Raw genomic sequence first — 27,971 nt, 5'->3', positions numbered from 1 at the left:
TCATGCCAACAATGGACACCTGGTGATCTCATTCAGGTCAAAGCCTAAAAACTCCATTGTGCTACCTTAGTAAAGAGGAAAAAAGCCTACCTAGAAGAAATCTGTGAAATAGACAATCACTAAAATATAAAGTGAAAATCTGCGTAGGTTGTCTCCATAAATCTTATAGAATGAGTAAGAAAAAGGATTTTTCCAAGTGGTCATCCATGTACTGACACAAAGCAATAATAAAGATACAAAGTTTTAGAATAAAGGCCTTTAAATTTCTTAGAATATATCTGAAGAAGAGACATGTCATTTTTCTCTAGTAGTAGTTATAATTGCCACTTAACAAGAATATTTCCTTAGATACTTTTTCTTATCTTCTGTAATACTCTCAGTGACATTTTGCTAGGTATGGTACCTCAAATGTCATATTGACTGGTTAAATAAATAATAAACACCTGGCAAATAACTTATTTTGAAGAACATTCAATTAAAGTTTAGTGCATAATTTAGTCATAGGCAACGTACCAGGTAAAATGTCAAAACAAAGTGATTTTCTTTTTTGAAGCAGTGTCTTTAACGTTTTAAAATTTCTATTGGGAAGGAATTAATTGACAAGCTTGATACCCAGACATAAATATTTAAGTTAAATCAGTTTCTGTTGTGTTTCTTACATGTCATATATTTCAGAGCATTTTATTTTGAAGCTTCCAAATTACATTTAATTATCTTTCATAAATAAGACAACTTCTTAATTGCTAGTTTGCTGTTGTTAATTTAAAATGTTATTTTTGTTTATTGCTTATAACAGGCAAAAGAACAGTTAATAGATTTTCTCAATAAACTTTTTGGTATTTTCAATATTATTTGTAATCTATGTTTTAGTGTCACTTTGGTTTCTGTGATTAAAAAGGATTAGAGGGGGCCAGAATGGAAGTAAGAGACTAGTTAAGGAGGCAGTTGATGAGTTCAGGCAAGAGAGAATAGTGGTGCTTGGTTCAGGGTGGTAAGAGTGGAGTCAGAAGACAGATTCGGTACATATTTTGCAGTGTGGCCTGTCATGAGGCACTCAACAGCCTCTGTTCTCTATTTTTCTCTGCCTGTAGGTGAATTGCCAAGTTATAGTAGTGTTCCCAGATTTGGTCATTACTCAGTTCAAAAAATATTATCCATATAAAAAAGGGATTGTTATATATATTTTTTATTCAGTAGAAGAGATCTGGTCATTTGTTAATTACTTATTCTTCATTACTACTTATTTATCTATGGAAAGAACCAACAAGTTAGGCAAAGTATTGTGTGATCGAAAGATCTGAAAGATGTGCTAGCCAAAGATTCGTAGAGCTTGGGGGTGCCTGACTTAAAGTTAGTGATAAGACAAGGGGCTGCCTCCTGCAGAGAGCTCTTCCCTGAAAAAGCTTTTTCCTGCCAAAAGCTGCTTACAAAAAGATATTTATATTCAGATCTTACATTTAAAATATAATGTAGTGTGGTGAGCTGAAAAAATAGAGCTATTTATTGATTTTCTACCATATACTATTGAGTTATATGAGATATTTCCTGTAATCATTTGAGGGATGTGCTGTTCTGTCTCCTTTTTACAGGTGATTTTTAAGTTAACATCAAACCAGTGATCTAAATATTTGAGTAAATAACCCACAACTGCACAGCTGACAGTTTGAACCTATTTCTGCATACTGGAATATGTGCATTTCACTGCACAATCAAGCAAAAGAGAATGAATCTAGAGAGGAACTTAACTGTGTATAGAATGGAGTTTAGCTGGCATTGAAATATTGTCTTTTATTTCTCTGTATGCTCTTCCTAACCCAGTGTGCTTTGGATCTCAATTTAGAGCTGTTTTTAGTGGTACCGGAAAAAGCCAGTGCTTGAAAGTATCAAGCCTTGTTATTGAGTGTGTGGTCACTGGCTTGGCATGGAGTGGGTGGCTTCCTTCCCATTCCCATTTAAATTTTAGGTTAGGTCAGTATGCATCAGCAGAGAATGATGATTTAAAGGAGACTTATTGTTTTTTTGTTTGAAATTGGCACTCTAATGTTATTTTTAGGCTCAGTCTAGGTACTTACTATATGGCAGTAATGAAATCATTTTCAGGATATTCTATAAGTAGCTGAAACGTTAAGGTATTGTATATTTAGCATGAAAGTAAAGAGTGCAAACACCTGAAGTTAGGATTATTCTAAGCACACTAAAGCAATACAGTGTCCAAACTGATGTTTACTTACTGGGAAGTGATGTAATGACCCAGGCCAGCTGAAAAGAGTAGCATTCCACTTGTATTCCAAAAAGAATGCATTGTAACTTTACATCAGTAATACTTCATTAATTTCAAGATGGCATAGTAGTAAATATTTTGAAGGTGTCATCAGACTAATTGGTAATAAATTTAATTATAAACAATTTTATTAAAAAGAAACATAGTACCATATTGTAAAAGACTTCAAAAAATGCAAGTAAAACATTATTAGAAATCTAAACAGCTAAGAACTGATTAAATTATATGCATTTATACTAAGAATAATTATTCTGATTTACAGTGTTCAGATGATCAGCATATGAAATTTTTAAATGTACATGTTTAATTTATGTATTATATTTAATGGAAGTGTTATTTTTAGCATTTGGAAAGAATTTTTAAAATTTTTGTGTTAGTGTTTTTATTTTTTTTTAACATAAAGGAAAAGTCACCCTTTTGAATTATGTAATCACCTTTACAATAAAATATAGAAGAATTTCAGCACCCTCCATGATTCTTTTATGCCCCCTTATACCAGCCTTCATACACCCTGCCAGGCCCTGAAACCACTATTCTATTTTGTACTTCTGTGTGCTGTGCTTAGTCGCTAAGTCGTGTCCGACTCTTTGTGACCTATGGACTGTAGATCGCCTGGCTTCCCTGTCCATGGGGATTCTTCAGGCAAGAATACTGGAATGGGTTGCCATGCCCTCCTCCAGGGGATCTTCCCAACCCAGGGATTGAATCCAGGTCTCCCACACTGCAGGCAGATTTTTACCATTTGAGCAGAATATCATATAAATGGAGCTATACTTAAGTACCCTTTGAGTTTGACTTCTTTCACTTAGCATAATGCATTTGAGATTCAACCATGTTGTTATATATATATAACATATATATACATAGTTGTTATGAATTCCTTAGTATTTTATCCTAAGGAGCATGTCATCTGTGAATAAAGAAATTTTTACATCTTTTCCAGTCTTGATACTTCTTGTTTGTTTTGCCTTATTCATTTGTTGGATATCTGAGTAGAGAGAGTGGATCTTCTTGCCATGTATGTGTATTGTTCCCCTAAATGTAGTCAGTCATTATTCTCTTGTTATTCTCAAGGTTATCTAGTCTTTCACAGTTTAGATTGCCAGGAGAAATATCAAAAACCTCAGATATGCAGATAACACCATCCTTATGGCAGAAAGTGAAGAAGAACTAAAGAGCCTCTTAGTGAAAGTGAAAGAGAAGAGTGAAAAAGTTGACTTAAAGCTCAACATTCAGAAAACTAAGATCATGGCATCCGGTCCCATCACTTCATGGCAAATAGATGGGGAGACAGTGGAAACAGTGGCTGATTTTATTTTTCTGGGCTCCAAGATCACTGCAGATGGTGATTGCAGCCACGAAATTAAAGGACGCTTACTCCTTGGAAGGAAAGTTATGACCAACCTAGACAGCATATTAAAAAGCAGAGACATTACTTTGTCAACAAAAGTCTGTCTAGTTAAGGCTATGGTTTTTCCAGTAGTCATGTATGGATGTGAGAGTTGGACTATAAAGAAAGCTGAGTGCTGAAGAATTGATGCTTTTGAACTGTGGTGTTGGAGAAGATTCCTGAGAGTCCCTTGGACTGCAAGGAGATCCAACCAGTCCATCCTAAAGGAGATCAGTCCTGGGTGTTCATTGGAAGGAATGATGTTGAAGCTGAAACTCCAATACTTTTGCCACCTGATGTGAAAAGCTTACTTCATTTGAAAAGACCCTGATGCTGGGAAAGATTGAAGGCAGGAGGAGAAGGGGACGACAGAGGATGAGATGGTTGGATGGCATCACTGACTCAATGGACATGGGTCTTGGTGGACTCCGGGAGATGGTGGTGGACAGGGAGGCCTGGCGTGCTGCATTTCATGGGGTTGCAAAGAGTCGGACACGACTGAGCAACTGAACTGACTGACTGTTTGATTATGATGTGTACAAGTTTGGATCTCTTTGTGTTTATCCTACTTGGTTTTTATTGAGCTTCTTGGATCTTTGGTGTAATATTTTTAATCAAAATTTGAACTTATAGCCACTATTTTAAAAAATATTGTTTTTCTTCACTTTCATTCTCCTTTCCTTTTAATGGGAATCCTATCACACATATGTCTGTGTAGCTGGTTTTATCCTATAGATCTCCAAAACCCTGTTCACTTCACTTCAGTCTTTTTTGCTAGTTTCTCTTTGGATAAATCTTGTTACCAGTTTATACTGATTTCTTATCTGCATATTCAGATCTGCTGGTAAGGCTCTCTAATGAATTTTCTTTTCACTTGTACTTTTCAACTCAAGAATTTTCATTTTCTTGTTTCTCTTTATTCAGAATGTTTTCTGTTTTTTGAATCATTGTCATAATTTTATCTCATTCTTTAAACTTTTTCTTTTAGTTCTTTCAATATATTTATTATAGCTGCTATAATAAATAGCTACTGTCATTGTCTGCTAAATATAAATATAAATATATATATATTATAGCTGCTATAATAAATAGCTACTGTCATTGTCTGCTAAATGCAACATCTGGGTCCAGTTCGAACCAGTTTCTATTTTCTATTACCCATTTTTTCTTGACTATGGGTTGTGTGTGTATTAGTCACTCAGTCGTGTCCGACTCTTTGCAACCCCATGGACTATAGCAGGTCAGGCTCCTCTGTTCATGAAATTCTCCAGGCAAGAATATTGGAGTGGGTAGCCACTCCCTTCTCCAGGGGATCTTCCATACCCAGGGATCAAACCCAGGTCTCTTGCACTGTAGGCAGATTCTTTACCATCTGAGCCCCTAGGGAAGCCCAAGCATGGGTTACACTTTCCTGTTTCATTGCATGTCTTCTAATTTTAAAAAATTGTACATTTAAAAAAATATATTGTAGTAACTCTGGATCCTGATTATTTTTTCATACTTGAAGATTGTTGCTATCTATTTATTTGTTTATCTTAGTAATTTGCCTGGACTAAAAAACATGAAGTTCAGTTCCTCTGCAGTGTATGACTGATGTCTCTTGTGTTGTTGTTTTTTTTCTTATTGTTTTTGCTTTAATTTTTAAACCTACCTTTTTATGATTTGGCCTTGTGTCCGTGTAACATAGTAGTTGAACACCTTTACCTAGTAAGACTCTATACTGTGTGTTTGGATTCAGAAACACATTTAACATTTAAGCAGTTTTCAAGTTTCCCCAGCCTTTATTTTCTGTTGAGTCCTGTGTTGTCTTCTGTTCACCTGTGCAAGTTCTTGTAGACCTGGGATACGTAAATAGCTTGAGCCCTCTGTGGTCTTCCTTGAGCTTGCTCACCACTCTAGTCAGCCTGGGATATGTGGAGAGTCTATCAAATGCTTTCTCACCATTTTATATCCTGTCCCTTCTTGTTATATTTTTGGCTCATCTGCCCATTCCCTTGCTTGTGCCAACCAGCAACCCCTCAGCTGATAAAATTATTGGTCTTCCATGTTTGCTTGTGACCAAGGTTCCTAATTGTTATTGACAACAGTACTGGGTATGGGTTTTTCACTTTCACTCCAAATTAACCCCGTGACTTTTGTTCCAAGCCAGCCCACTCCATCAGTAAAGCTGTTGCTTGTTTGCAGCCTACTCTGCCATATTAGAGCTATTATCCTAACCAAGTTGGATGGGAGAATGGGAACCATCCAAAGGAAGCATGCCACAGATTTCTGTTCTTCATATCCAAAGTGCAGGAGTTTTTCACGAATAAGATATTCTCTGTTGAAAAGCACAGGTCAGTTTTCAGAGTGCTGAAATTGTTGCTTTTGATAATTTTGAGTGATTTTATAGTTGCTTTTTCAGAGGAGGATTTGACATCCTCCTCACTCCATTATAATACAAGTTCCAGCTTTGGGGGGTATTGTTTGCATAGCATATGTTTATATTATTTATGTTTTGTCCATCTATGTATACTTAAAATGGATTCCTTTTAGATAGAATATACTGAGGTCTTATTTTAAAGTGCAACCTGATAATGTTTTATTAGGTGTTCTTGGGCTGTTTGCTTTTAATATCGTTATTGATCTTGTTAGATTTAGGCCTGTCATTTTGTTATTAGTTGTCTGTTTGTAACATCTGGTTTTATTTCTTTGTTTTCTTTTCCCTGCCTTTTTTGGTATTATTTGAATATATTTTTGTTTTCTGTTTTAATTCATTTATTGGCTTTTTAGGTTTATCCTTTTTTTGGTATTTATCTTATTTTTAGTTATAGCTTTAGGGATTGCATTATACAGATCTTTCAAAATCTGCTTTGGAACTACTTTTACTTTACCCCACTAATCTTTGTTATACTTATCCTAAGTAGTTTATCATATATTGAAATGCTTTCAGCAGTTATGCATAACAACTTAAAAGGAGAAAAGTGATAGTTTGTTATATTTACCCAGATATAATAACTCTTAAATTTGAAGACATAATTCTAAAGCTTCAAAACTTTGGTTAAAGACATAAATTTTCAAATTTAAAAAGCTCAGCAGACCCCAGATAGGATAAATTCAAAGAAAGCCATTTACAGATACATCATAATCAGTCTGCTAATGACTAAAGATAAATAACCAATCTTGAAAACACCTAAAGAAATAATGATTCCGATAATTGTAGATTTCTCCTCAGACACCATGGGAGGCTGGAAGATAGTGGAACACCATCTTTAAAGTACTGAAAGTAAAGAATGGTTAGCCCTGAATTCTGTATCTAATGAAAAGAATTTCTGAGAATTACAGTGATAATAAAGACATTCCCAGAGAAAAGGAAAGCTAAGAGAATCTGTTGCCAGCATACCTGCTCTAAAAGAAATAAAATTTCTTCAGGCTGGTGGAAGTGATATAATCAGGAAGCTTGGATCTTCAGGAATGAAGGAAGAGCCGCAAAATATATGAGTATCCTGTCGCCCTGGCCTCAGTGTAGCCTCTGAATTTGACCAAATTTGCTAGATTTCTGATTGGCTAATAGCTTTCCAGTTTTTAACCTGAGCCCTTACTTTGAACTCTGTTTCTGTTTTCCTGTATGATAGGTTACCACCCCAGGTTTATTTCCTGTCTCTGGTGTTTAAGTTAGAATCTTAGACAAAGTTTGTTTGACTCTATTGTTTTCTAAAAATGTGCTTCCCATTAGCTGAGCTTAACAACTATATATTTTTTTTTATTTTGTTGGGATAAAGATGCCACATATAGTCTTATATTTGTGGCCTATTGTAGAATGGTCATGAAAATTATGTTTAATTCAGTTCTCCTGAAAGGCTATTTAATTTTATTTCACTCTCTTTCCCAAATACTTTCATAGGATGACAAAATTATTAATTTCTCAACCATATTGTATATAGTATTTCACTCAGTATTGTAATTGGAGTAATAATTAGCTCAGTTTTCTTCTAACAGATGAAAAGACCTATATAGTAAGCTACTTATACAAAAACGTCCTTTGTTACATTTGTTCATTTAATGCAGTCCTGCCCTTTTAAGTCTTATTTATCACTTATAGGGAATAAGAAATGTCAGCTCTCTTTTCTCCTCCCATTCCTAGTACTTTGACCTTTGATATCGACACTGTATTCTCATTTTCTTTGTCATGAGTGTTATTAATTTTAATATCTGAAAATGTGTGCCTATCTGTCAAAGTGTGAATCTGTTAAAAAGTAAATAATCAAATTATAGGAAACTTAAATTCATCATCACTTATTTCCTCATTTCACAGTACAATAAGACAGTTACTGAATCAAAATGGTGGGCAGTCACAAGCCTTAGTAATTTTTTCCCCACCCCCCACAGCCCCGCCACCTTAGTAATTTTTGCAACCATGTCAAAACACTGTTTTATGCACTTAATCATTTTTGAAATATGATGAGAATAGTTTATTTTGCTTGCTCCCGTGTGATTTTTGATGGATTTTTCAAATTCCTTTAAATAGGTGGCTTTATAGGTACTGCAATTCAGAAGTATTGATATACTTAAAATTTCGTTTCTACAGAAAGAATGTTTTTAGCATTGACTTAGAGTGTAATAGTCTAGAAACTTGAAAATAATCTTTGATTTTTTTTCCTGTTTCACTATTTTCAATTTCCAGCCAAGCTTACTCTGCTTTTCTTAAAACCTCTCTGGAATTTACCTTTAAACTCTATCACACTGCCTCTGTTCTCGTAACTGTCTCCTTGTCTCCCCAGCCGACTCTCTTTTCATTGCTTTTTGCGTAGTTACCATTTTCATATTTCCAAAAGAGTCCCTTCATCCTTTGAGAATTTTCAGGAAGTGTTATGTTCTTACTGTAATAAGTTCAAACTTCTCTCACCAGTATTCACTGTCATTCATGTCTCCACCAAGCCCTCTGTATTGAACTTATTTTCTCCTTTTTTCCCATTGGTATCTTGGGTACTTGTCAGGTCTCAAGTAGTCATTGTGCATGTTGTAGTTATCTTTTTACTTGCATGCCTTTCTTCATGCTTTCAACCTCATCTCCATGCCTAGCTTGAAATGCTATATCCATTTTCTTTTTAACCTGTTCAGGTTCTCATTTCCTTCGATAAATTTTGCAAAAGCATCTCCAGCCCGTCATCTAGCTCTTTTTTTTATCCCCTGAGCTCCTATCACACAGTGTCTTTTATGTGTAATGTGATTCTCAGTGGCAGAGACCTTGTCTTGTTCTTCTCTTAGCACCTGACCCCATGGTGTGTAAGCTGATTGGTTGCATTTCTGTCCCATTTCACTCCCATAATAACTTCATAAAGTGAGGTCAGGAAGATTCCTTGTTTCTTTTTGTTTTTTGTTCAATGCTAAAACATAATTCTTCTGTCAATTCCTTCACCCTCCATTCCCCACCAGAAGCAATCTGAATAGATAGGCAGGAAGACTTAGCTAGAGGAAATACTTTGCTAATGGAGCCAAGAGTGAAATTGACCCCTGTGAGCATCAGTTTGGTAAAAATAGAATAAAACCCTTATTGGGAGTCACAAACATTCACTGAATCCTGTCTCCTATCTTCAAATACGTCTTTGTGCAGTATTGGGGAAATTAGAAAATAAAGTGTGAACTTCTCAGCTTATCACAAATCTCTTCTAGATATTAGTAAAATAACTAGAAACTAATGTATTTTTGCACTTGTATTGCTTTTATAAAAAGCAGTTATTAAAAATATTCCTGTTAAGAGTAAGTCCATAATAAACACTGGCAAACTTTTTTTGTAAATGATGAAATACTAAATATTTTTAGGCTTTGCAGGCCACCTATGGTCTCTGTCATATATATACACACACGTACATATATGTACATATGTAGTTGTTGTTGTTCTTATCATTGTTGTTGAATCTCACCACCCTTAAAAATGACCAGTGTTAGCTTGCATGCATTACGAAAGTGGACAATGGGTCCGATTTTGTCTGTGAGCCATAGATTGCCAAGCTGTCTGCCAATAAGAAAAGCTAATCTGTGTAATTGGACATCTAAGAGGGCAGAAGATTTTCTCTCCTATGGAGAAGACATTGCTCATAGTAATCCAAGGCCTGAACAAACTGGAATGTGTCCAGAGGGATGTGTTCAAGTGGCCGGATCACAGGAAATCTTAACCTGAGAGGAACAACTTGTACAACAGGTCAGGTTAGATAAGTGAGAGAGGGCATTACAGTGGTCTTCAGCGTGGGAGTCCCATGAATGAGAGAAGCAGACTTGTCCTGCACAGTGCTCCCTATAAAGCCTCAAGTATGGTGTGCAGCCCTGGGCAGTCAGGCCCTTCCCACAGAGATTGGTTAGCAGAACCTCCTCTGCTCTGAATGCTTCCTGGTGGTGTTCCCTGAAAAGGACGGAATACCTTGTAAAGAGCTCCCCTCCCACCCACCTTCGGCCATGGTCGGTTAGTGTGTGACAGAGACATAGTTGTACTTGTCATGGAATAGATTACAAATATAGGCACCAATAATAAAGGAATATTGGAGTTAAATGGAAGGATTTCCTTTGGGCGGAATGAAAGTGAATCTTCATAGGAAATGTACATTTTGGGCTTTAAAAGAGGAACCACATGGCTGGACAATATCTAAAAATGTTACAATAATTGCATATTATTACCATAATTTTTACTGTGGTAAAAATTTCAAAAGCTATCCTTGTGCTTAGTCCAGAAATGTTCTACTTACTTCACATGAACAAGGTGCATTTACTAGGATACTGTAATTTTTTAAGTCTCCTACTTCACTAGAAGGTAAAAAACCACTAAAGTAGCAAGAACCAGATACCATGAAGTGATTGTAATTGTTCTTTCACATTTGCAATGACTTTGTGATCCATCAGGAAGCAGAAGCCATAGTAACAGACTTGGCTCAGATTCATCACTTTGTGTTTCTCCTTTCTCCATGCCAGCACTTTTCCTCTGTCAAAAAAATTCTGGCAGACTGATTTAAAGATATCTACTTAGGTTGGATTATTTGCCTACTGGACCTATCCTGCACTTCAGTCAGTATTCATGTCTGTGGAAGTAGTAGCAGCTACTAATTTTATTTGGTTGAACTGTTACAGTATTGATTTATTTTATTTATTTAATTAATTCATTTAATCAGGATGCAATTTATCTTAATTTTGATTTTGGTTGTAGAGGTTGGCGATTTGAAGGAGCTGCAGACACTAGACATTTCTACCAATCGTTTGCTAACTTTACCCGAGAGGCTTCACCTGTGCCTTTCTCTGCAGTACCTCACTGTGGACCGAAATCGTCTATGGTGTGTGCCGCGCCACCTCTGCCAGCTGCCCAGCCTCAATGAGCTCTCCATGGCTGGAAACCGTCTTGCATTTTTGCCACTTGGTAAGTAATCCTGTTTGTATGGCAATGCAAAACAGCTAAAGAATAAGATGGAAAGCCTTTGTTTCCTTGACTGGGAAGGATTAGTTAGTTTCCTTTATTGTGTTTATGTTGAAGGTGCTTCTCTAAGTTCATTTTTGCAATGAACAAAGCATCATTCCCAGGTAACACATAAAGTTTATTTCTGCTATGGATTTCATATTTTTAAAAAACCTGTGCTAAAAATTTATTTAGGGAAAAAAAAAGAAATATGAGATGATTTACTCAGAGAAAGGAATTAAAATGTATGTATATATAAAATATGCAAATAGATATATATATATGTATATTTTATGTATGTAAAACTATAAAATTGACAAGTGGTATTGAGCAAGATGAAAGAATAGCTACTGTGCAAATATATCTGTTTAGACATTAGCTTCCATGTAGAAAAGATGTCATTGAGTATCCTAATGATTAGTATTGCCGGATAACCAGACTAGACAATTTTAAAGACTTTTGAACTGCCTGCTGAGCTAGAAATGTCAACCTGGCAAATAAATAACGTAGTGTGAACTATAGAATTCTATAGCAGCCCATTTCAATATAAGATGTGTTAAAGAACATAGGCCTTTAGTAAAATAATGCATTAATATTCACTGAGAATTGGATTATTTCGTTAACTTGTAAGAAACAGAACTGACATTTTAAAAAAATTAAAATTTGAAGCCCCACGGAGCCCTAAAGTGTCAGAATAAGCATCATATGATATTATTCATTAAAGCATTTTTAAAATGCATAATTTATCTTGAGGGCAATGAAGTGAATAATTTACTAGTCCCTGAAAGGAAATATTTTCTACCATAATACAGTGCACAAATTATTTTCAATAAAAAATATCTTTAAGAAAACTTAAATCCTGAGAGAATTGAAAATATGAGAGACGTGAGCATCAGTTTGAGTAATAATAAATAATTATCCAATTTAAAAAGATTACTTTTCTATAAATATAATTAAATTCTTTTTTAAGATTAAGAAGCTAAAGTAAAACCATTTCAGAAACAAGCTACATTCCTAAGAAATTAGAGCTTTCTTTCAAGTGAGCAAATTATTGAATATAAATTGGTATTAGAAAATAAATATACCCCTGCTGCATAAACCACAGTTTGTAGAACAATTATAGTGGACAAGCACCAAGTTACAAATCTAAAGATACAAGTTCTAGACTGTCTCCATCACTTCGTGGAGCATTACCTGGAGAAAGTCACCAAAACCTCTCTCAGCTCATTTTCTTTATCTGGAACCAGAAATGATACATTTATCCTACTTAGTTTAGTTATTTTGAAGGTACATAAGATAGCTGTTTTTTATCTTCTCTAGCCTTGACTCCTCACCCCCCTAGTCAGTTCTGCTCATTCCTACCTGTTGTTTCACCAGGGACACAGTGCAGCATGTACTGGGATGACAGGGGTGTTGGGAGAAGAGAGGGAAGCCGTCCCAGCAGATGGCTGACCGCTGTTAACATTCGAGGTGCTGAGGAGTGTGGCGATAGCAGCAGCTGACCCGAGTGACGGCCGTGGGTAGAGGACAGAGTCCTCTGCACTTGGCCCGGCTGCTTTCTGCTTTGACACCTCCCTTATGCACTGAGGCATCTTCTCTATGCACTGTGGTGAGTGCTGCTGTGGCTATGGACGTGGGCATCTCTTCTTCAGCTCTCAGTGTTCAGTGGTGAGGAGAGCCTTACCGGTTAGTTTCTATCTCCAGGCTTCTTGTCGCCCCCAAAGCCTTGCTGAACTTGTTAATATGTTATCAAAGAGAGGCAAGAAGGTCTGCACTGGGTTCTGAGCAGGATCCCTCCCAACATTCAAGCTCTCCAGAGCTCAATCCTGGGACTGTGGACAGCCAAAGATGCGGAAGCAACTTCCACACTCCCCAGGGCGCCATCCCAGCTCGTGAGGCTCTCAGCCCTGGCTGGACATAGGCCTGTGGGCAGGCTTTCCCTCACGCTAGGAAGTCATACAGGCAAGAGGGTCTGGTGAAGACCGTCCAGCGAGAAGGAAGCAGGCTGCCTGGAGCAGTGCTCTGCCCTGGCCTCAGACCGGGTTCTTTGAGAACAGCGTGAATAAAGGGCCAGATAACTCAGACAAGCTCTGGGGGCCTTTCTCCACTGTTGGGTTGGATGGTCTTTGTGAAGAAGTGGATGAGACAGCCAGAGAGCTGTAGGGTGAGGTTGCCCAGAGGGCTTCAGGAGAGCAGAGGCTACATACTGTGCAGATGAGGAACTCGAAGCTGACAGAGGTATCCGCAATCTTCTCAGTCTGATTATGGCTTTTGATTTTTTTGTTTTCAACACCATAGAAGGTAGATTTGGAAAGGGAATTTAATTAAGTCTTTAGGAAGAAAATAAGTTCATAGCTGTCCTTCCATGGACTCTGTGTGCTGGAAACCTTTCCTCCAACTCCTTTCTGATACAGCAAAACTGTCTGATGCTAAAACCTATACAGGACAGAGTGAAACGAGCAGGCAGCTGCTCACACCACCTTTCCTCAGAGAACTGAATTGTTGAAAACTTAGCATATAGGGACGCCTTTGTAATGTAGTTAAGTCAGATACAGTGTGAATACACATCCACACAACTCAAGGTTTGTAGGAGCTGAGTGTTTATGGAATATCTTTCATATCTTTAATATCTCTGCCTGTGATCGGAGGAGAGCTACTTATTGAATTCAGTTTCTTGCCACAGAACTTTGGACAAAGCAGTTTTTAGGACAAGGCAGTTTTTTTATGGGGCTTTTATGTCAGATTATAGCCTCTTCATAAAGCAGTTACAGAAGCTATAGTACGGATGACTTAAATCACTTATAATACTATCTAAATCTTTAACACCCATGGAGTGTGTTCTTTTTAAGATGAAAAATTGTATCAAGAAAGGAAGATGTTCCTGTTATAGCTATACCATGACAGCTGAGTGACAGACTAGTCTACACACACAAGCTCTGTTCCCACTGCTGACTGTCAGTGAGGAGGAGAGGAAATTAATCGCATGAGCCTTGTGCTATGAGATTTAATAGAGGTCTTGTTGATTCAGTATAGCTCTGTAGACTAAATAGCTCATAAGTATGTGACTCTCCTCTGGGCTTCTGAAAATATAGGAAAATACAAGGAAAAGGATTTTTTTCCCCTAAGGTGGTTTTTTTTAACTAGGTTTACTGATTGCTCTTGCATAATTAATAAACCATTATTCAGTAATGTCTACAACTTATTTAATGTTGAATAATAGATACAAGTTCCATGAAGTTGCCGTGTACAAATTGACTATGGAAGAGTATTCTTTAGTTAACCCCCAGGAAGTGCTGTGTCAGCTAAACTCAATGTCAGGAACTTCTGTAGTTTAAGATAACAGAAGTTGCACCCACGATGGCAGGTGGAATTTCTGAGTATTATTTAGAAAACAGTGAATGAATTCTTAACCAAAAACATTTGGCAAGTGATGTTGAGGTTAACAGAATATCCTGGTGTATGGATTCCCATGTCATAAGCCCCCAAATTAGTGAGAAAATAGCTTCCTACTATTGGGAAATTATTTATGTTTCTAAATCAGTCCAAGAGTTGTTGTTCCTTGGACATTCTAGTAATAAAGTATTTATTTTCTCAGGAAGAGTTATTCTATGTGCCAAGGACTTGGCCTGTGAGTAAAATGATAGCTTCTTATTGGGGCTATACCCTGTAACTTTTATAGGGATATAAAAGTGTACTTTTTATCACATAACAGGAGATTGCTTCGGTTTTTGTGGTAGCTGTAGTCATTTTTCCTTTGTAGGAGTAGGATACCTTGTGTAGGGTGAAAAAAAAGTTTATGCCAAGTATTGGTGCAATTTTAGAAAGTAGCTTGTAGGCATTTTCAAAGCCCTTGCTGAAATCTTTTTGTTGTTGTTGCAAATGGTATATAAATGACACAATTTTTTAACTACACTTATTTTTACTATTGCTTCTCATTCCTGCTTTCTCTGTATCTGCTTAGAAGGTCAGGAAAAGAATTGCTGTTTACTGTTTTTTAAGAAAATATTTAAATCCACAAAGTGAAGCTATTCAAACTTCAACTCCAGTATGGACACCAGATGGAAACCAGTTAATAATTCCTTAATCTCAGACTTAGAGATGAATGTAAACTGTACTTTACTGAACCATGGAATGTATTTGATCTGCAGCTTGAAGAAGTACTGCATTGAGGTCATTGTTTAATGGGAATAATTTGCAAAGTTTGTAGCCTTAAATACGTTTCAGTGCTAAAATATTTTCTTCTGGTTCAGACTAGAAGCCCAGAGGTTGGAATCAGTCTTATGTTTGAGTAGAAGGTATCTTCTGCTTTCCAAGGAGGGACCAAAAATGATGTTCTGTAGGGATTGTTGGACAGGTCTCCAATCAAAGGCATAATGAAAAAGGAGAAAAGAAAGGCTTGAAAACAAGGTTAAAAAACTAGTAGTGGGAAGAAATGAGAGACAAGTATTCTATTAACTTAAGTTTATATAGACCCTACTTCGGGAATAAAGTTGTAACTCTGGAATGTGTATTTTTTCAAGAAAGTGGGTGTTCAGTTCTTCTTTTGAGCTCTTTTTTTTTGCAAGTATTTATTTAAAAAATTTTTTCATCCTGGTGTGACTTACTTATCTGACTTTTTCCGCTATCTTAATGAATCCCCTCTGCTTAATTTTTTCATCATTTCAGACCTTTACTCTTGCCTTAAGGTTTTCTTAGGGCGTAAACAGGATTATTTAATATGACTGAGTTGATAAGATTATTTAATATGGCTTCTCTAGTGTGGGCAGACGTTGACTTTTCCTGTGCTAATGTTTGAAGAGGAAAGTTCACCTAGAGTAGGTGAGCTTTAAAGGGACAAGTGTGTATTTTTCTCAAAGTTTTTGGAATAGGGTTTGGGGTAGGCAATGATTAACATGAAAAAACTGAAACTCCGTTTTCCTCAACTATCAATTAGGAAAAAGAATTACTACTCATTCTTAAAAAGATACAGATGTGGAACAAAAATAAGTAGTGTGAGGGCTAGATTCATGAGCAGAATCTCTGCCAGCAAAGTTTTTGTTCATTTGTTTTTTTAAATAGTGACAAGAATGTGCAGTACAAGCAAAGCCTGGAAGATGTTGTCAGTTGACAAGAGTCAGTCATAGTTTTCAATCAAGTTCTTAAATTTGGGGAAAAAGAGAACAGGTCCTAGTCCAGCTGAGCAAGAGCTGAAGGTCAGATGGCAGAGTGAAGACGTTTTGCTGTCTGTGCTGGCTCCCCTGGCTGGAAGATGTGCTCCTGTATAATTCCCAAGCCTGTGCCGGACAGTCAGCCTCAAGACTCCTTCTCTAGGATCTTCTCCGAAGGAATTCTTGGTATTTCTTGAAATTGCTGTCCTAAATCTGTAAGTCAGAACCACCCCACCACTTATCTGATCTTTTACCAAAAGTGGGGGGATATTTTGTCCATCATTTAGCTCCTTGTCAGTGTCTCCTGGTATCACACCCGGATGCTTGGGCGTGCCTGTCCTCAGGCGCCCACTGCACCCATGCCATCTGCTGGTAGTGTTACTTCCTGTGTTACGTAGGAGGGCCCTGCTTGTGTGGAAATGATCTGTTAAGGGAAGTGGCTTAAGTAATATCATGGTGAAGGAGACAGGCACGCTTTTATTCATTTATTTCTGCTGCACTGTCCGGCATGCAGGATCTTGTGTTCCTCGACCAGGGATTGAATCCACAACCCCTGAAGTGGAAGTGCAGAGTTTTAACCTCTGGACCTCCAGGGAGGTCCCAGGCATCCTTTTAAATTCCAGCTCTACCATTTAATAGCTGTGTGATCTTGAACTTAGAAAGGCTATTTAGCTTGTCTAAGTCTTAGTAATGGGGTACTGTTAATAGCTACTTCATAGCACTATTGTGAGAATTAAGTAAGATCTATTTAAAACACTTGTATCACTCATAAATACTACATAAGCATCCAGTCAACATAAACTACTTTTATTGTTTGACTAGACAGTAAGAAAGGGTTGGTGCAGCGTGTGTCTTCACTTTTGTACCCTAAGCATCTAGCACAGTGTCCTGCCCATTGCTTGTAATAATTGCTTTGTTACTTGACTGTGCAATGCAAATAGAGATGCTGATGCTTGAATGTTGAAACCAACTGCAGAGAAAGCCTTCAGTTATTCAGATTTATTGAAATCAATTATTTTAATGTTGATGATCTACTGTGTATAAAGTATTAAATCATAATTAAATCATAATTCACTGTGAAATATTATTTAGTAAAAGTTGAATAGATCAGAAAGAATATGGTTATGTAAAAGATTAAATGGTTGTGTGTGTATGTCTATTTAGAGAAACTAGCACTTTAAATAATTAATGATTCTGAAAAAGTAATCAAAAAAGTTCTCTGTCAAATGCATCATGTAGGGACTTAGTTTTAAAGAAGATTTGGGAATACACTGTAAATTATTCTGAATTCATTGTGAAGAAACCCAGATTGTATAGTAATTAAAAATGTGATTGTGACTAATAATCTGATTTACTGAACCATGATAATTGGAATAACATTGATAGAGCATTCCAAACAGCCTGCTTCAGCCTATTGCTTTCATGTTCTGGTTTCCACTGCCCCATAACTTTGTTGAATAGAATACATCATTCACCTTTTGATAAAGTGAGTGAGTTTCATGCTGGTCGTTGTGCAGTACACAGGTCCTGTTTGGTCTGGCGCGCGCTGTCGCTCTGTGCCTGCTTCTGCAGTATGCTTAACGGAGCAATAGCTCGGCACACAGGAGCTTTTTGTTCCTTCCTCAGCCATGTGGACTGCGTGTGCCAGGGCCTTGAAGTCAAAACAGAGAGAGAAAGAGAATTGGAGTTTGTGCAGGACTGCAAGCTTTTGCTAATTTTTAAGTAACAGTACTTTGATCTCTGAGTCTGAAAGAAAAAAAAGGGAAGCATTTTAGACACAGAACAGCACTTTAAAAAGCCACATGAAAAAGTTCTTTGTTGCTTTAACATCTATGCAGATGGACAACTTCCTTGATTTATAAAGTTCATGTACAGAGCAGTTTTTGCACAGGAACTTAAAAGTATTACTGCAGTATCCTATATTATTTATTGAAAACTGTTGGTCCATTGAAATTAATGGCAGAAACAAACAGCTTATTAGCTAGTAAATTAATGATCTCTTCCAAAGTTAATTATTAAGTGAAGATTTTCTTTTGTAAGAATAGAAGAAATAGCTCAAAGCTTTTTCTTGCAGAAAATACTTAACATTTCAACAGCACCATGATTAAAAATGTCGTTCCATGTGCTTGGGGTTTTGCCAGCCGACGGGTTTGGCAAGAGCACACTCTCAAGAGGCTGTCACAGCCCTGCCTTTATAGCCTGTGACCTTGCTGAGTGTTTAGGTGTCTTTGCCTGGCCAGCAGGCTGTGCTGTGTCAGCTTAAAGCGAGGATTGCCTGGCTCTCCTTAGACTCCTACACTCTGTTTTGTGATCTTTACTTTATATTCAGGAAAGAGGTAAAAGACTAAGATGTTGAGTACCAGCTGTTACTCAAGGGACTAGATTGTTGACTCTTCATAACAAGCTCATGTCATAGGTATTATTGTCTTCATTTCATAGAGGAGGTAACTGGCTTGGAGTGTTTGATTGGAAAAGCCAGGTTTCAGAGTCCAAAGCCCATGACATCTTGTAATTTCAGTACTGTTCTTTCTTACTCTATTTGACATTGTGTTGTAATGTCTGTATTAAATACTTGTCTGTGTGGCATTATACTGGTTAAAGTATTATAGGTTTGAACTCAGTTAATTCATGTTTTCTTTTACCTTCAGTAGAAAACAGTTCATCCTATTATGGGCATATATAAAAAATTATATTCCATACACAAATTGGTCTGAAGGTATAAACAGAAATCTTTGTAAGATTGAAAATCTGAGATGAGGTCTAAACCAAACAGTATTTTAAAATCATCAGCTTTTCATTTTTTTCCCTATAAAACTAGGATAGGAAAGAAAACTAAACTATAGAAAAACTAGCAAGTGCCAACTTTTATTTAACTTTGTATTACGATCTTTGCATGTAGCCCCATTTAATTTGTTTCCTATGTCATGTCCCATTTTGTGTCCTTGGCTTAGGGAGATGAATCATTGTCTCTAGAGGCAGTTGCCTCCAACTCTATTCTGTGCAATTAAAGTACAGAAAAGAGTGCCTTTTGCTGCATGCCAAAGAGAATTCTCTCTTTATTGGCCTTGTACTGTAGGACATACTTCCAAATGTGTCACTAGTAATGAGAATAATAATAACTGCTATATACTGGAGAAGGATATATGCCAAGAATTCTGCTTGTTAATTTATAAACTTTGTTAGTAGTTTTCACTAAAAGTAAGAGACAGCATTATTTTGCTGTTTATACAGATGAGGAAACTGAAGATACACATTTAGTAAATTGAAGATCTAGGGTTCAAACCCAAGGTATCTGACTCCAAAATTGTATTCTTGCTCCATTAATTATTACTAGTATTCTACGCTCCTTAACTGCTGCATAAACTCAAAGAATCTTTACCTAACCTGTGGGCTCTGATAAGCATATTTCAAATCAGAGCTTATTTGTATTTTATCAGTGTAGTTTCAGTTTTTAAAAAATTTCAAACTTTTCTGTATACCTTTAAAGTCTGCAGATTTCTGTATGTGATGAAAGGGTTTGTATACATATCAGAGAAGTAGTGAAAAAATACAGAAGAAGAATTTTTAGTTAAATTTTGAGGACTCTTTCATGGCAAGTAGATTCTGGTACTCTATGTATATTTTTTCCATCTGTGTTTTATAAATTTGTAGCCTTTTATACTAGTAGATATGTTTATAGATGTTTACTAAAGTAGCAGTACATATTATTGTGGCAATTATTTATATATTCTTATGCTTAAACAACATACTGTATAGTCTTTTAAATTTCACAGATTGTACTTTCACCTTCAATTTTAACAACTTGATAAAGTTGAGGGATTAGGCACTATTATGCCATTTTAACATATGTGCATGTCTGTAAAGCTTTTGATTTCTCCTTCAAATCTGAATGAGTCTTGCTGGGTAGAGTATTTTTGGTTATATGTTCTTCCTTTTATCAATTTAAATATTTTGTGCCATTCCCTTCTGACTTGTAGAGTTTCTGTTCAGAAATCAGCTGATAACCTTATGGGAGTTCCCTTTTATGTTACTTTTCCTTTTTACCTCATTGCTTTTAATATGTTATCTTCATCTTTAATTTTTGTCAGTTTGATTACTATGTGTCTTAGAGTGTTCCTCCTTGGGTTTATCCTGCCTGGGACTTTCTGTGCTTCCTAGACTTCGTTGACTTTTTCTTTTTCTGTGTTAGGGAAGTTTTCAGCTGTTATCTCTTCATATATTTTCTTGGGTTCTTTCTCTCTCTCTTCTCCTTCTGGGGCCCCTATGATGCAAATGTTAGTGTGTTTAATGTTGTCCAGAGGTCTCTTAGGCTGTCCTCATTTTTTCTTTTTTCATCCTTTTTTAAAATATTCTGTTTAGTGGCAGTGATTTCCACCATTCTGTCTTCAGGTCATTTATCTGTTCTTCTGCCTCAGTTATTCTGCCTTTGATTCCTTCTAGTGTATTATTCATCTCTGTTTGTTCTTTAATTCTTCTAGGTCTTTCTCGAACATTTCTTGCATCTTCTCCATTCTTTTTCCGAGATCAAGAATTCACTATCATTATTCTGAATTCTTTTTTTGGAAGGCTACCTCTCTCTACTTCATTTAGTTGTTTTTCTGGGGTTTTTTCTTGTTCCTCCATCTAGGACATAATCCTCTGCATTTTCATTTTGATTAACTTTCTGTTGATGTGGTTTTCATTCTGGTGGACTGGGGGTTGTAATTCTTGCTTCTTGTGTTTGCTGTCTGTTGGATGAGGCTAGCAGGCTTAGGTAAGCCCCCTGAGAGGAGGGACTGGTAGTGGGAAAAACTGAGTCTTGCTCTGGTGGGCAGGGCTGCCACAAAACCAGCTTTATAACAAATGCTAAAGAAACTTCTTTAAGCAAGAAACAAAAGAGAAGGAAAAGACCTACAAATTGTTGTTGTTGTTTGGTCACTGGGTCATGTCAAACTCTTGTAACCCCATAGACTGTAGCCTGCCAGGCTCCTCTGTGGGATTTCCCAGGCAGGAATACTGGAGGGTTACAATAATGTTAATAATTACCTTAATATAAATGGATTAAATGTACCAATCAAAAGACATAGACTGGCTGGGTAGATGAAAACATGTGCATGTATGCACTTCCATTTACCACATCCCTCTACTTAACCCCCTAAATTGTATGTAGTTATTTAATATTTTTTGGTTTATCATGTTTCCATTATGGCTTGCAGTTGTGATTATCTTTTATTTTTTTGTTTGACTATTGATTGTGAAAACTGATAAATGTCTTTTACTGTTGTGATTATGTAATTTATTTTATTATTTATGTATTTATTTATGTAATTTATTTAATTTATTATTTAATACCATTGTATTATGATTAGTCAACAGATAATAATAGAATTCTATGTCACTAAAACTACCATTTAATAGAAAAACCTGATACCACTTTTTGAAATCCAGATGCACCTTAGAATTATCTTGGAATTTTTTTGAAAACTATTAAGTGCCCAGGTATTGTTTCTTCCTCCAAAGCTCCAGATGTGATTCTAATGAGCAGCGATGTTTAAAAACAACTGGACTGTATGATGATCTTTTGCTTTCATCTAGTTTGTTTTACTTTTTCTATTTCATATTCAGTGCTCTCGTTTCATTTAGTTATTATTTTCCAGTTTCTCTCTTATTTTGTTGTTCTTTTTCAAGTCTTTATCAGGTATAGGAGAAAAGATTTTGTGTGCGGTATGTGTGTGCGTATAGTATGTATAATATAATATATTTTGGGAAACATGAGTTTTTGCTTAGCTAAAAAATTTGACATTTTAGCTCCACTTGTTTGACTAAGTTTGAATAGAATACTTTAATTCAGTTCAGTTCAGTTGCTCAGTCATGTCTGACTCTTTGCGACCACATGGACTGCAGCATGCCAGGCCTCCCTGTCCATCACCAACTTCTGAAGTTCACTCAAACTCATGTCCGTTGACTCAGCGATGGCATCCAACCATCTCATCCTCTGGCATCCCCTTCTCTTCCCACCTTCAATATTTCCCAGCATCAGGGTCTTTTCAAATGAGTCAGTTCTTCGAATCAGGTGGCCAAAGTATTGGAGTTTCAGCTTAAACATCAGTCCTTCCAATGAATATTCAGGACTGATTTCCTTTAGGATGGACTGGTTGGATCTCCTTGCAGTCCAAGGGACTCTCAGGAATCTTCTCCAACACCACAGTTCAAAAGCATCAATTCTTCGGCGCTAAGCTTTCTTCACAGTCCAACTCTCACATTCATACCTGATAACTGGAAAAACCATAGCCTTGACTAGACAGACCTTTGTTGCTTTTTAATATGCTGTCTAGGTTGGTCATAACTTTCCTTCCAAGGAGTAAGCGTCTTTTAATTTCATGGCTGCATTCACCATCTGCAGTGATTTTGGAGCCCCCAAAACTAAGGTCTGACACTGTTTACACTGTTTCCCCATCTATTTGCCATAAAGTGATGGGACCAGATGCCATGATCTCAGTTTTCTAAATGTTGAGCTTTAAGCCAACTTTTTTCACTCTCCCTTTCATTTTCATCAAGAGGCTCTTTAGTTCTTCTTCACTTTCTGCCATAAGGGTGGTGTCATCTGCGTATCTGAGGTTATTGATATTTCTCCCAGCAGTCTTGATTCCAGCTTGTGCTTCATCTAGCCCGGCATTTCTCATGATGTACTCTGGATTTAAGTTAAATAAGCTCGGTGACAATATACAGCCTTGACATACTGCTTTCACAATTTGGAACCAGTCTGTTGTTCCATGTCCAGTTCTAACTGTTGTTTCCTGACCTGCATACAGATTTCTCAAGAGGCAGGTCAGGTAGGTCTGGTATTCCCATCTCTTTAAGAGTTTTCCACAGTTTGTTGTGATCCACAGAGTCAAAGGCCTTGGCATAGTCAATAAAGCAGAAGTAGATGTTTTTCTGGAACTCTCTTGCTTTTTCGATGATCCAGCAGATGCTGGCAATTTGATCTCTGGTTCCTGTGCCTTTTCTAAAGCCAGCTTGAACATCTGGAAGTTTACAGTTCATGTATTGTGAAGCCTGGCTTGGAGAATTTTGAGCATTACTTTACTAACGTGTGAGATGAGTGCAGTTATATGGTAGTTCTAATTTATAGTCAATCAAAACTTTGATGTAGTTTCATTTATTCTGGCAACTAGTCTACTAGACTTTTTATTGCTAAAGTCTAGAAAGCTTATTCTTTTAGTGATTTTTAAAAAATTGAATGAGGTTTGAAACTTCTGTTCCTATGAAGAAATACTATGAAATACTAGTTGTTTAAAGAAATACTATGTTGTTTAAAAAAAAATGCAATAAATTAACATGTGATACAATATTATTAGCTAAAGTACAGAGTTTGTTCAAATTTCACAAAATTTTATGCTAGTGTCCATTATTTGTTTTCATACCTTATTCAAGATTCCACATTTATTTAGTTGCATTGAATAGCTTCAGCTGCCTGCAACAAATTCTGATAAATTCTTTTTGTTTTTATTCTACTATAAATATTTTCTAATTTTCTTGTTATGACTTCTCGGATACATCCATCATTTAAAAGTAGATGTCTAATTTCCAAATACCTGGGATTTTTAAGGTATCCTTGATATTAATTTCTCATTTAAATGCTTTCTTGTCTTCAGTCACCCTCTGTGATTTTTCAATCTTTTAACTTTATTGAGGTTTTCAATGGCTAAGAAAAAGATCTCTGTTGGTAAATGTCACATTGCACTTGAAAGTATGTGGGTTATATTCAAATATCTTTTGGTATTGATTTCTAACATAATTCCACAGTGATAAGAGAACAGATTCTGTATGATTTCAATACCTTTAGACCATGAAATTTTTACATCTTATGTTATGTCCCTGAACATGTTCCAGTGTCTTCTGGTTTATAGCCTATGGAAAGTTGAATAGAATTTTTCTCCTGCTGTTGTGTGGAAATTACATAAATCTTAATTATGTTGAATTGGTTCACTGTGCTTTTCTGGTCTACTTTATCCTTCTACTTTTCTGTCTATTCATTATATTGATTTTTGAAAGTTTGATACTGAAACTGCAACTAAATATCCTAATTTATCTACTTAAAAATTATTGTAATATATAGTGAACTATGTGTAACTTTGTCCTGTATTTTCCAAGTCTTCTATGAATGTATGACACTTTTGTAATCTAAAAAAGAAAAAGAAAAAAATACATGTTCAAACTAAGGCTCTGCTCATAAGTGAAAGAATAGACACATAAGATGTCGATAATTCACAAAAAAAACATGCAAAAATGACCCTCATATTGAAAAATGTTCACACCAATAATGAGAGAAATACAAATTGAGAATGAAAAAATGTTTTAAATAAGAAAACATGTTTTAGAAGTTGATGAGACTGTGGGAAAGCCAATGCTTTCATACATGATGAAGAGAATGCAAACTGGGTGTAATTCCTCTGGAGGGAAATACCAAGGAATCAATACATGTATTTACCTTTTGACCCAGCAAGTCCACTGCTTGGAATGTATACTGAAGGTACACTTCCAGCAGTAGAGTGGTATATGTATGCATGGGTTGGTATACATACATATGTTTTGTAGATCTGCCTACTTATGGATCCTAGAAGCAATGGCACTCTTATAGTAAGCGGCACATCTAGCACTCAGATGTTGGTTTCTAGACGCCATACCCCATAATGTAATGTAATTTAATTTAATTCCTTTAATTAAAGGAATTAAAACTCCTTGGAGAAGTAATTGATTTCAGGCCTAGAGCAGGGAAAGTACAATTTGAACGTGGAATATCCTTTGGTCCTGGAAAGTATGGCGATACTCAAAAAGGATGAAAATTTGTTTAAAGAATGAAAAGACCAATTTTAAGTGTTCCTAGTTGCCAAAACTGGAATATTTCAACCAACACAATAAATAACAATGGTAGTGAGTTTTTAGTCCTTAAAATAAATTGTCCTTGAATCCATACCAATAAAAAATCAAATAAATAAATGGGGGAGGTGGGATCATTCTTGCTTACATAAGAAATGCAAGTAATAAATATAGACAGAAAGATGGTAATTGAAAATCACCACTAAGTAAATCAGTTCAGTTCAGTCTCTCAATTGTGTCCAACTCTTTGCGACCCCATGAATCGCAGCACACCAGGCCTCCCTGTCCATCACCAACTCCCGGAGTTAACTCAAACTCATGCCCAACGAGTTGGTGATTCCATCCAGCCATCTCATCCTCTGTCATCCCCTTCTCCTCCTGCCCCCAATCCCTCCCAGCATCAGGGTCTTTTCCAATGAGTCAACTCTTCGCTGAGGTGACCAGAGTACTGGAGTTTCAGCTTCAGCATCAGTCCTTCCAATGAACACTCAGGGCTGATCTCCTTTAGGATGGACTGGTTGGATCTCCTTGCAGTCCAAGGGATTCTCAAGAGTCTTCTCCAACACCACAGTTCAAAAGCATCAATTATTCGGTGCTCAGCTTTCCTTATAGTCCCAACTCTCACATCCATACATGACCACTGGAAGAACCATAGCCTTAACCAGATGGACCTTTGTTGGCAAAGTAATGTCTCTGCTTTTTAATATGCTATCTAGGTTGGTCATAACTTTCCTTCCAAGGAGTAAGCATCTTTTAATTTCATGGCTGCAGTCACCATCTGCAGTGATTTTGGAGCCGAAAAAAATGAAATCTGACACTGTTTCCACTGTCTCCCCATCTATTTCCCATGGAGTGATGGGACCAGATGGCATGATCTTAATTTTCTGAATGTTGAGCTTTAAGCCAACTTTTTCACTCTCCTCTTTCACTTTCATCAAGAGGTTTTTAGTTCCTCTTCACTTTCTGCCATAAGGGTGGTGTCATCTGCATATCTGATGTTATTAATATTTCTCCCAGGAGTCTTGATTCCAGCTTGTGCTTCTTCCATCCCGGCATTTTGCATGATGTGCGTGCTCAGTCACTTCAGTCATGTCCAACTCTCTGCGACCCCATGGACCATGGCCTGCTGGCTTCTCTGTCCCTGGGATTTTCCAGGCAAGAGTACTGGAGTGGGTTGCCATTTCCTTCTCACATGATGTACTCTGCATATAAGTTAAATAAGCAGGGTGACAATATACAGCCTTGACATACTGCTTTCACAATTTGGAACCAGTCTGTTGTTTCATGTCCAGTTCTAACTGTTGCTTCTTTTTTTTTTTTTTTTTTTAAATTTTTTTATTAGTTGGAGGCTAATTACTTCACAACATTTCAGTGGGTTTTGTCATACATTGATATGAATCAGCCATAGATTTACACTTATTCCCCATCCCGATCCCCCCTCCCATCTCCCTCTCCACCCGATTCCTCTGGGTCTTCCCAGTGTACCAGGCCCGAGCACTTGTCTCATGCATCCCACCTGGGCTGGTGATCTGTTTCACCATAGATTAACTGTTGCTTCTTGACCTGCATACAGATCTCTCAGGAAGCAGATCAGGTGGTCTGGTATTCCCATCTCTTTAAGAATTTTCCACAGTTTCTTGTGATCCACACAGTCAAAGGCTTTGTCATAGTGAATAAAGCAGAAGTAGATGCTTTTCCAGAACTCTCTTGCTTTTTCGATGATCCAGTGGATGTTGGCAATTTGATCTGCGGTTCTTCTGCCTTTTCTAAACCCAGCTTGATCATCTGGCAGTTCTCAGTTCACATACTATTGAAGCCTGGCTTGGAGAATTTTGAACATTACTTTCCTTGAGTGTGAGATGAGTGCAATTGTGCAGCAGTAGTTTGAACATTCTTTAGCATTGCCTTTCTTTGGGATTGGAATGAAAACTGACCTTTTCTAGTTCTGTGCCCACTGCTGAGTTTTCCAAATTTGCTGGCATATTGAGTGCAGCACTTTCACAGCATCATCTTTTAGGATTCAAAATAGCTCAACTGGAATTCCATCACCTCCACTAGCTTTGTTCGTAGTGATGCTTCCTAAGGCCCACTTGATCACACTCCAGGATGTCTGACTCTAGGTGAGTGATCACACCATCGTGATTATCTGGGTCATGAAGATCTTTTTTGTATAGTTCTTCTGTGTCTTCTTGCCACCTCTTCTTCACATCTTCTGCTTCTGTTAGGTTCATGCCATTTCTGTCCTTTATTGTGCTCATCTTTGCATGAAATGTTCCCTTGGTATCTCTAATTTTCTTGAAGAGATCTCTAGTCTTTCCCATTCTACTGTTTTCCTCTATTTCTTTGCATTAATCACTGAGGAAGGCTTTCTCATCTCTCCTGGCTATTCTTTGGAACTCTGCATTCAAATGGGAATATCTTTCCTTTTCTCCTTTGCTTTTCGCTTCTGTTCTTTTCACAGCTATTTGTGAGGCCTCCTCAGACAACCATTTTGCCTTTTGCACTTCTTTTTCTTAAGGGTGGTCTTGATCCCTGCCTCCTGTACAATGTCATGAACCTCCATCCATAGTTCTTCAGGCACTCTGTCTGTCAAATCTAATCCCTTGAATCTATTTCTCACTTCTACTGTATAATCATAAGGGATTTAATTTATGGTATTAATTTATGGTAATAAATTTAATTTATGGTGGATTTAATTTATGGTCATACCTGACCTAAATCTAGTGGTTTTCCCTACTTTCTTCAATTTAAGTCTGAATTTGGCAATAAGGACTTCATGATATGAGCCACAGTCAGCTCCTGGTCTTGTTTTTGCTGACTATATTGAGCTTCTCCATCTTTGACTGCAAAGAATATAATCAGTCTGATATCGGTATTGAC

At 36.8% G+C, this 27,971-nt stretch overlaps 1 protein-coding gene across 2 annotated transcripts in view; it reads left to right on the top strand.

Annotated features, from left to right (window-relative positions):
* Positions 1 to 27,971, top strand: part of LRRC28 (leucine rich repeat containing 28) — a 197,904-nt gene that overhangs the window by 101,899 nt on the left and 68,034 nt on the right. Inside the window, exon 6 of one of the 2 annotated variants that reach the window (XM_043921648.1) lies at positions 10,843 to 11,049. The exons of the other annotated variant lie outside the window; for it this stretch is intronic. Within the exon in view, the coding sequence (XP_043777583.1) occupies positions 10,843 to 11,049 (207 nt within the window). The remainder of the gene's footprint in view (positions 1 to 10,842; positions 11,050 to 27,971) is intronic. 2 annotated transcript variants of the gene reach the window in all.

The sequence above is a fragment of the Cervus elaphus genome, chromosome 13 (assembly GCF_910594005.1).
Source record: "Cervus elaphus chromosome 13, mCerEla1.1, whole genome shotgun sequence".
Classification (NCBI taxonomy): domain Eukaryota; kingdom Metazoa; phylum Chordata; class Mammalia; order Artiodactyla; family Cervidae; genus Cervus; species Cervus elaphus.
This window is presented reverse-complemented; position numbering and strand designations above follow the sequence as displayed.